Raw genomic sequence first — 10765 nt, forward strand, 5'->3', positions numbered from 1 at the left:
ATAAGGGGCAGGGAGTAAACACAGGAGCACGACAACAGGGCATCTGAAGTAGCCCGATCGCCGGGTCAATCATTGCTTTTCACCTTCGACACAACAGAGGGAAATAAGTAACTCGCCTCCGATGCGCTGAAGAAAGTGGAAATACCATGGATGGTGTAAAAGTGTAACGCAGTGTACCACATAAGCCTTTAATTCACTGCATGGGGTTGTTTGGACCTCGGCGATTAGGCAAAGTAACGTAGACTATGCGGGGCAGCTTGTAGCGGTTAGAGCTGCTGCCTTTGGACCGAAAGGTTGCGGGTTTGAATCCCACCTCCAGCTGTCGCGCCCCTGAGCAAGGTACGTACCCCGGTAAAATGACCCAGCTGCGTAAATGGCCAAATAAGTGTAGGTAGCTTAACACTGTAAGTCGCTTTGGAGAAAATGATGAGCTAAATAAATAAAAACGCTTTAAGTAACAAATAAAGATTCCGCTATCGTCCGCTGATTACATCACCCTTAACCATCATCCAGGTCGAAGAACTCACATCACTAATTTGAAGGTGGTAATTTTTTTTTAACTTGAACCAATATTTTAAGGTGAATCGTATTTATTTATTTGCCCGTCGTTTCCTATGTCGGTTCCATTATCCACGCCGTGTGGGACACCCTGTGCCCAAACACCAGATGTGAGTAGAGTACCACGGTCTTGTTCCTGGTCAAAGGGCTCCAGGGCAGAGCGTGAGCCAGAGATAGAGCTGGTTAATGTTTAACCGGTGCAGTAAAGGCAACCCTGAGACAGTGCACCTTGGAGTTTGATATTATGTGATGACAGAATCACCCCAGTGACACGTTGCCAAACTCGCCACAATGAAGGAGTGAGTCTTCCGAGTGGGGATCTCTGAAATTGCTCAGGTAAAACACCTCGCTTTCTCTTCCGCAGCCCTGCCGGGGCTCTGGGTCGAGGGCAGGGGGGATGATGGTACGTCGGTCCAGGCTCTCTTTTAGCTCACCGGGAAGCGGATGCTGCGATGGCCTTTCGGCGGAGGCAAACGGTGGCCTGTAGGCGTCCGCTGTGGTCAGGACTCGGTTTAATTTTGAAGACGTGGTCAGGCTAACTTGAGGAGATGGGGGAGTGTTTATACAAATTTATACGCTTGCATACATAACGCTTAGCCTTCATTCTAGGGATGTAAGTGAAAAACAAGGAGCTGGGTAGCGTATAAGACTGCCTTTACATTTGTGCTGACCTGTGATGTTGTGACGCTCTGCTCTTAAGGGAGCCCGCCGGTTTCTCGGAGCTGTAGCTGATTCAGTTTTACAAATTACGAGCTGCTTTTCCGGATGAAGATTTTCGTTTTCGCTGATTATTTCGAGGGAACAATCTGTACTGAGATTCTTAACTGGAAAATCGCTCCAAAAAATTATAATAATTCGTAACACACACTTTTTTTCATAAAAATTTTAAAAACCTTTTTCTCAGCGTTCAAGACCATTATAACGTCTATTATATCTTCACGTAAAGTTAAGAACTAAACGCTTGTAATAGTTTCGGTAACAAGGTATGAGAATATCAAAATACGATAAACATATGGAGACAAATCCATAAGGAATCAGATAATATGGCCTGAGTATGACTTTTCTAAGAGAAATAGTTAAAAAAAAAATCCATTCACGTTAAATAAGCAATAAATAATAACATAAATAATAAACGCAGATTTTTTACACTGTGTAAATTTACTCTGAATTGATGTGATTAAAAAACAAGTCATTGTTAGTTATTTGTTTCGGACCAAAACCCTCTTCTTTTTTTTTTTTTTTTAAAGGGAAAGTCGCCAAATGAAGATCAACGTCTTTAGTTACATGCGGCATCTGCTTCAGTCGAGAATTTTAGCTATCTAGGCCTTCCCTGTGGCCTTTCGTCCCCTGTGTGCTTAGCTTCAGTCAACAAACCTCAAAAAAGCAGGTATTGATCTTGGCTAGATAAGCGGCCGTCTAGTTACCTTGTTTACGCAAACGGTAACCAAGCTGTCCTAGGAGTGGAACTAATGGGGCTCTCCAGCACTTCTCTCGCTGAAAGCTTTTTTTTAATCACCCCCGCGTTTTCAGTCACCCAAAATAGAACATATTATGCCTTTTTCCCCAGGTAGAGTCTCAGACTAAATATGGTAATGTAACCCAGTACCCATCTGCCAGCATTAGAGAGGCAAATTTTTCGTAAAAACCCAGAGACCGATGGGGCCATTGCGTGCGGTGCTAATGATTTTTTAATTAGGGGACGTCAGCTGCCGTTCGGGAATAATTTCTCAGTCCCGCCATGGCCTGGGGAGAATCATAGCTTTGGTCAACCTAGAAAACAGAAAATATGCTAGAGTAACATCGCCGAGCGGGTCCTTGGCGAGCAAAGGGGCGAAACCGATCCAAGCGCTATCAGCTTTCGTTAGGCAATCGCTCGCGTTGGACAGAGCTGGAGTTCAGGAAGGGTCGCTCTCGGATCTTTGCAGTTCCAGCACAACACGCTGTGCTGGTTGATGGAACGTTGAACTGAAGATACGGCCATCTGGGGCAATATCGATTTTGGCAGCCCACCCAAGTCCCTTTTTCGGGGATGGGATTGACCATTTGGGTTCTCTGAATCAGCACAGCGGTCAGCGTCTGGACTGAACATTACCGCAGCTAGATGTTCCGCAAAGGCCCCGGATGCGAACGACACATCCTGGGGATGGGGAGCTGGTGGAGAGAGGAAATTAATGAATTACTTTGATATCATAATCGCAGCCAATGTAAACGAGGCAAAGAGAGATTATGGGGATCTTGAGTCCAAGAAAAGGAAATATTCAGGAAAGAATGCTCCTTATGTTCTATGCTTGAACCCAGCGCAAGAGCAATTGTTTGACGCAGAAATATGAAAATAACTATTACAGCATGTTATTAATTATAAATCCTCCTGAAAGAAGTGACTCGGAAGCGGTCTGCATTCTTCGCTCCAGTTCAGTTAATAATTAGGCACAAGTCCTTGACCAACTCTTTGCTGACATTGTCGACATTGCTCATTAACACGTGAACAACACAGGGATGAAGCGCACATTTCTGACACAGGTTACGCGGACCGTGTCGGCCCTGTGTCAGGACGTCCACAGGAACGCACCGTCACAACGGTGTTTATGCGAAGCGACGAAGGGTCGGTGTGTCTCGTGCTGCGCAGGGGGTCAATGACACGACGTTTGATTTGTTCTGACGCGCTGAGCCGGTGGGACCCAGGGGCACTGTGTTGGGGGTCTCCTCGGGGGACGGATGTCACACTTTCATGCTCTGTCATTCATGTCTTCTGAACTTTGGTTTAATTTCAGTGAGCACCCCTAATTTCGCTGATTTATTGCTGATAATCACTCACAATGGAAACCAATCAAAAATCCGGGGACGGACTGACGGGCATGCAGAAAGAGGCAGCACTGCGCTCACTGGTCCAGCGCACGGGATATCAGTTACATCAGGTAGGAATCTGCCCCCCCATCTGCTTACCGCCACCCCCAACACCTAATTCCACAGCCTGCTTTAGCACCGGGAGGGAGGGAGGCACCGATAACCACTCAGTGGCCTCAGAAATCACTTGTTACATCAGTAACATGTCACAGAATCATTCATGGAGGGAAAAAGTGCACATCATGACATAATTTACAGAATTTCATCACTCCATATGAACTTTAGGTACTTGTGCCATCTTGTGGCAACGAAGAATACTGTTGCTTTGATCTCATCAGAAAATATGAATGTTTTCTGTTGTCATTATTAGTATTATTATTATTATTATTAATCCCTGAACTCAGCTGAAGACGTCCGTATGTTGCTCATCGCTGTTATTGTTTGTCAGCACTGGTTATGATGTTGATGCAAGCTAAACCAAATCAATATATTGGAATTAATAAATGTATGATCTTTCTATCATCAGGAAGTTTTTTTAAAAAAAAAAAAAAAAAAAGCTGCATGAAAAATGTCACGTTTTCAGCACGGACCAAAACGCAGCCCCTACCAGAACATGGTAACGGACTTCAGCTCGGTTGAGTCATACCGACGCAATCGCTCGAGAGCCTCGGTGATCACCGCGTTTGTTAACAGACAGATCAGCTCTAATTCTCATCTAATTTACTCCTGTTCTAGCCATTCCTGGTTTTCTGCAGGACGGATTGATGATTGATATGACGGAATCTCCTTTCCTTCTCCGAAGTCACAGTTTCACCATCACGGATGGTGTCGTGGCGATGGCCCTTTCGTGGTCATTCCTTTCTGCTGTGACTCCGTCTGTAACGGCAGTCTGGATAGAAAGGAGATACAAGTATCCCGCCCTGTTCTGGTGGCCACCCCTTCCGGTGCGCCACTGCGAACGGTCACATTTGGCGTGACGGGCAAAGCCGAGTTCAGCTCGCTGCATGGCCCGCGCAGCCGTTTGGCCCCTCCGCCGCACAGGAGGACATGAAAAGCAACCTTGTGTAAAGGTGCGGTAAAGCCTGGCGCCCAGGAGTTTCGAACCCCCCGCTAGCGATAGCCCTTTCCCCTTTCATTTAGGCAAACCGCACCTCTCATGGCGAAAAGGGCACGGGATTCAAAGGCAGAGTCCTTCTCAGCTCAGTCTCCACAAAGTGAATACCTGATACTGTTGTAGAGGCTGAAAAGGTGCAATGCATGTACTATACCCTGTGTCATTATTACTGTTGGACAACGTGCAACGTATCCTGAATGCTCTATTATATTAGTCTGGTTGGCTCTTGGCGTAAGAGTGTAAAAGTCTTCGCCTTGCCGGTCCCACACACTTTACAAAGCAATCATCGAAGTAACATGTAAGATATATTTTGAAACTTTAGGTCTAAAATAGACATCGGACAGGGTGACACAGGCGAGAGCGGGCACAGGTTTTTCCAGCTCACTTTAAAGCTTTAATGACGGCACTGCTGAGTGCAAATGGCTAAATGAGTTCAATTACTAGAGTGATTGAGTAATGGGTAATTATGTTAATCGGCCATCTGGGTGCTCAGGAGCGTTGGAACCTGTACACGGATCGGTCCTCCACTCAGTCTCAGGAGAGCCAATGAAACGGCACGGCGCCGTCGCCCGCTCTGTTTGCAGGAGAATGGCCAGAGGCGGTACGGAGGCCCACCGCCCGGGTGGGAAGGCCCTCCCCCGGAGAGGGGGAGCGAGATCTTCGTGGGGAAACTGCCACGGGACCTCTTTGAAGACGAGCTGGTGCCGCTCTGCGAGAAAGTAAGGGCCACTTCCGGGCACGTGGCAACTTGAGCGCGAATGTTCGGCCCAGGAGTGGCCTGGCGAACGCCGCAGGGGAGACCCCTCAAACCTGATTCCTCCTATCACTCACCTTTTACAGTTTGGAAAGATCTACGAAGTGCGGATGATGATGGATTTCAATGGAAATAATCGGGGGTACGCATTTGTGACCTTTGCCACCAAGCAGGAGGCCAAGAATGCCATGAAGCATCTCAACAACTATGAAATAAGGTAAGAGACATGAACATTTCAACCCTGAGAACATTCTGTAAAGCTCTGTAGTGTGACAGCAATCCGTGGCACCTTTCTCATCCGTCGGTAACTGACCAGGAACGGCAGGCTCCTGGGGGTGTGCGCCAGCGTGGACAACTGCCGGCTCTTTGTGGGGGGCATCCCGAAGACCAAGAAGAGGGAGGAGATCTTAGCGGAGATGAAGAAGGTGACAGATGGCGTGGTGGACGTCATCGTCTACCCCAGCGCTGCAGACAAAACTAAGAACAGGGGCTTCGCCTTTGTGGAGTACGAGAGTCATCGCGCAGCCGCCATGGCCAGGAGGAAACTGCTGCCAGGTGTGAACCGGCAATCTGAACTCCAGCAACCTGTGCGAACCAGCTGCCAAGTCCTGATTGGCCGAACCCTGGGGCTTGGCCAATCAGAACTCGGCAGCTAGCAGAAAAAAGAAATGCTGTGCAGATGCGCATCAGTGAGATCTGTTTGTTGTGTTCAGTTTCATTTTCTAAAAGTGGCATTCAGTTGGAATTATTTCAGGTGTGTAGCCCAAAATGTGTGTGGGTGGTGTCACTGACAGGCGCATGGACCGTAGGTTTCGGCTTTAAGGTTTGTCTGCCGAAGAAGAGCATTGTAATGCATCTGCATGGAATTACTGGTGGGAAGTTTTGGGCAAAGTGAGCTGGGGTGGGGTGGGGTGGGGGGGTGTCTGGAGTGCAGGTTCTCCGCATGACACTCATTACCCGCCAGGGAGAATCCAGCTGTGGGGGCACACCATCGCTGTGGACTGGGCGGAGCCAGAGGTGGAAGTGGACGAGGACACCATGGCCACGGTGAAAATCCTCTACGTAAGGAATCTGATGCTGGCCACTACAGAGGAGACCATTGAGAAAGAGTTTAACAGCATTAAGCCAGGTCAGCAGGGTTGAAATGACCTGTGATGCACACATGTACCGTTCATACGAAAGAGGGACGCGATTTCAAACGTTTATGCATCGTCCATGTCGTTTACGCATGCGGTCGTGTCCCAAAGAATCAGTCCCTAAAGCCTTCAAGTGGACGTGACATTCATTGCGTTAAAAACAGAGCAGACTCCAATACTTCTGGGAAGGCACAACGGATGGGGACAAATACGGAACATAATCCTCGGGGAACCATTCGTCCGAATCCCACAATGCACTGCTGTCTGCTATGTAGAACTGAAGAGCATGGCAGAGTGTGACCGGGGGGGTTGGGGGGCGGCTGTGTCCGCAGGCGCTGTGGAGAGAGTGAAGAAAATCAGGGACTACGCTTTCGTACATTTCATCCAGAGGGAAGACGCAATAAACGCCATGAACGCTTTGAACGGAAAGGTAATTTTACCGGCTAACAGCAACACACGACATCCGGAGAAAAAAAACTTACGTTTGAGGAGCACTTACTGTGGATATAAGTAGGGATTAGCAGTTGTGTGGCAAATCTTAAATAAGCTCATTTTTCTATTCACACAATATAACGAAGAGCAGATAAAGAGTCGATTTTTCACGTCTGGCACCTTCTGGGTCCCGTCTTCGAAATACGATGTCGTTTGAAATTTTTTGTCGAGTACATTAAAAAGATCAGTTCGGATTTGGCAAAAAATGAGTCTTATCTTTTGCTTTGTCCAGGTGGTGGATGGATCCCCCATCGAAGTGACCTTGGCCAAGCCTGTGGATAAGGATAGTTACGTACGCTACACCCGGGGGACGGGTGGGCGGGGCGCGGCCTTGCTGCAGGGCGAATACGCCTACACGCTGGGACAGGTGTACGACCCCTCCGCGGCCTACCTGGGAGCGCCCGTCTTCTACGCCCCGCAGGCGTACGCCACCATTCCAAACCAGTTCCGCTTCCCAGGTGCCAAGGGTCACGTGGGCACGCGGGGCCTGGTGAGGGTGCCCTCTGTGAGAGGTAGGTATACACCGCCTCCCCCACCTCCTGGGCAGCCCCTTCTTAAAAGTGCTTATTTCTTAAAAAAAAAAAAAAAAGCAGTAAAATTTAAGTTATGAGACTGTACAGAATATGTGTGATAATATAATTAGTTTCTTTAATAATTATGTTGGGCTTGTGATCTTCTTGCTTAAAGTATTTTCCCCTTTTCCAGTCATACCTCAGCATTTTGCATTCTTAAGTCAAATGAGCATGTTCAATGTTTTCGAGAGCGAAAAAGTGAGAAATATGAACTGTATTACAAAGCTGAGCCATTTGCATTCTGCATCATGACGTGTTCCACACCTGCACAGTGCACCAGTATGGAAAGACAATCAGAATGTCTCTGGATCGAAAATAATTCAATGTAATCATAACAGCCGCTGAAAGACACTGATCAGACACCGAACATGCTACCCTGTGGCTGAAAACCACTCAGAGTGGATGATAAATTTACCTGGAAGCATCTCTACTGTGCAGGATTGGAATATACATGTACAATATTTCTAAATGTAATTCACTTTCAAAGTCTTGATTGCGACCCTGGGTGATTTCTGGTGATTTGATTTGATCTAATGCCTTCTTGCATTCCTAGAAATTTACATGAATGTACCTGTAGGGGCTGCGGGTGTGCGGGGGCTGGGTGGACGGGGATACCTAGCGTACGCTGGGGTGGGCCGTGGCAGCGCCTACCAACTAAAAGCAGACAAGCGCCCCGACGAGAAGCTCTATGACCTCCTGCCCGGCATGGAGCTCACCCCCATGAACCCCGTGACCCTGAAACCCCAGGGCATGAAGCACGCCCCCCAGGTACACACCTGGACGTAACCTTGGGTCTGTGGCAGTGGAATACATTCCAGATACAGAAACACACACACACACACACACACACACACATACACACGTGTGAAGTCTATCTTGCCCAGATAATTAGGTATATTTAGATGCACAGAAAATGCTTAGCATGAGTTACATTTACATTTATAAAAGCAAGAGAGTAGAAGAAAATCACAGCTTAAATTTCTATATATGTAGCTAATGCTTTTCTCCAAAGCAACTCACAGCATTAAGCTACTTACAATTACTTACCCATTTATACAGCTGGGTAATTTTACAGGAGCAATTTAGGGTAACAGCTGGAGGTGGGATTCAAACGTGTGACCTTTGGATCGAAAAGGCAACAGCGCTACATATAGGACAGTAGTTACCGGAATGAAGCTAATTACAGATTCCCATTAATTTAAAATGGTAAAAAATGTTGGCGTGTGGCAGAATGCGTATCAAGACAAGACTGTTACTCTTCCGCAGATCTTGGAGGACATATGCCAAAAAAATAACTGGGGCCAACCAGTCTACCAGCTTCACTCAGCCATCGGGCCGGACCAAAGGCAACTCTTCCTGTATAAGGTCACCATTCCTGCTCTGGCCACGCAGTACCCCAATGTGTAAGCTCTTACTTTCCTCTTATCGCAATCGGTTCCTGTGTTACTCTCTGCAGTCCAACTTTAGAACATAAATTTACGATGGGGTTACGTTCCGCGAAACCCATCGTAAGCTGGAAATATCGTTAAGTCGAAAATGCATTTAATACGCCTAATACACACCTGTGCGTGACAGACTGGGAGATTCGGATCACTGCCGCTGCCCAGCATCGCGAGAGGGTATCGCGCCGCATATCGCTTGCCTCGGAAAAAAAATCAAAATTCAAAATTCGAAGTACGTTTTCTACTGAATGGCTTCCACCAGCTCACCATCGTAAAATCGAAAAAAATCGTAAGTCAAACCATCGTAAGTCGGGGACCGTCTGTATCCAATTAGCAATTATCACCTTTTCCTTTAGCAGATCCCAGTGGAAATTTCAGTTCCCAGCCAATTTTAGTGACAGATCTCGGCAGTTATTTAGAAAACGGAATGGATGAAAGGCAGTTAAATTGACTTGGTTGACAGGCCCAATAAGGATACAGTTTAATCGATGGACTGACTCGCGCACCCGTGCCCCGCAGGCACCCATTCACACCGGCCAAGCTGTGCGCAGCCATGGACGAAGCCAAAGTACACGCCGCCGAGCACACTCTGCAAATCTTGGGCCTGCAGACGGAAAGTGCCGAGGCGTCCGCCGCCGCCGCCGCTGCCGCCGCAGTCGCCGCAGCAGCAGCATTCCCAGGTACGTGAAGGTCCGTAACAACGATGATCCTCATATTCCTGAATTGAAACTTCACATCTTCCCAGACCCCACAATCATTAAACAATCCGGCTGCTGCAAAGCACGTTCATGTATTACTGAACGGCTACCGCCGGTAACTAAATAGATATTTTTAGACAACACATTCTCAGCCTTATTTATGTGAGCGCAGTAATTGTCATGAGTTTTGAAACCTGAAGGCTGCTGGTTTGAATCCCACTCCCTGCTCCCCCCTCTCTGTAAAATCCTGGAGCCAATTGCTCGAGTAAGAAACACAGCTCCATAAAATTCTTCACGTTGTTTAAACTTGTCATTAGTAGCTAATTAACGATAATTGTCCGAAATAAGGAAAACGCTAAAGGGACAGGAATTTTCTTTCGATGATCACAGCTCTTAAGAAATGGAACAAAACACTTTTTAAGAAATTAAATTTTTCTTATCAAAAATAAATTTTATTTACTTTATTAAAAATAAATTTTCCTTAAGTTTTCAAAAATAAATTAAATCTTATTAATTACAAACTACATTAAATAAAACAGCTATAATAGATGTCCCATCTTCTCCTCTCCAGCCTACACAATCGCTGGAACCCCGGCAGCAGTGGCCGCTTCCCCACTCAAACAGGCCGTGACGTTGGGCCAGGACCTGACCGCGTACGCAACGTATGAGGGGTACCCGGCGTTCGCTGTGGCGGCCCGGGGGGACGGGTACGGTGTCTTCTGAACCTGGCCCTGCACCATAGCCACCCATCACCCATCTGCCTTCTCTTGCTTGTTGATTTTAATCAAATTTGCTTGATACGTTTTTATTGATGCTTAATTATATATTTCCTTAGCGTTAAAACTTTTAGCGTAATGTCTAATAATCTTTAATATTCCGCAGCTTTAAAGTTTTATTTGAGTGCCTTGGATATCTCTCAGGAATGGGGTAGTCTGCTGAAGATGTTTACAGAGTTATGCTCCTTAGCCCCTTTTTCTTCCTGAAAAGTTGTATTTCTTTTGAGTGTTTTGCTGTTGGTCTGAAATACTCTGGAAAGCCGCTGCCTTTTACGTAAGAGTTAAATATGTGCAAAAGAGGAGCTAACATTAGGCAGGATTTTATCACAAATGCACTGGTTTGGGTCTCCAAACCGGCCTTTAAAGTCCTAACATGTAT

General features: G+C 46.8%; 1 protein-coding gene across 3 annotated transcripts; it reads left to right on the plus strand.

Annotated features, from left to right (window-relative positions):
* Window positions 1-798: 798 nt before the first annotated feature.
* a1cf (apobec1 complementation factor) lies at window positions 799-10639 on the plus strand. 3 transcript variants are annotated; one of them, XM_018761319.2, is made up of 12 exons: window positions 799-894; window positions 3330-3473; window positions 5101-5235; window positions 5357-5487; window positions 5587-5825; window positions 6235-6399; window positions 6739-6836; window positions 7131-7410; window positions 8024-8238; window positions 8737-8873; window positions 9432-9592; window positions 10182-10639. In XM_018761319.2, the coding sequence occupies exons 2-12, from the start codon at window positions 3375-3377 to the stop codon at window positions 10331-10333; spliced, it is 1812 nt and encodes a 603-aa protein (XP_018616835.2). In that variant the 5' UTR covers window positions 799-894; window positions 3330-3374; the 3' UTR covers window positions 10334-10639. The 3 variants fall into 3 exon arrangements, with proteins under 3 accessions (XP_018616835.2, XP_018616837.2, XP_029104720.1); XM_018761321.2 differs by having other exon boundaries at window positions 8048-8238; XM_029248887.1 differs by having other exon boundaries at window positions 9432-9602; window positions 10182-10245.
* The last annotated feature ends 126 nt before the right edge of the window (window positions 10640-10765 follow it).

The sequence above is a fragment of the Scleropages formosus genome, chromosome 24, assembly GCF_900964775.1.
Source record: "Scleropages formosus chromosome 24, fSclFor1.1, whole genome shotgun sequence".
NCBI classification, from domain to species: domain Eukaryota; kingdom Metazoa; phylum Chordata; class Actinopteri; order Osteoglossiformes; family Osteoglossidae; genus Scleropages; species Scleropages formosus.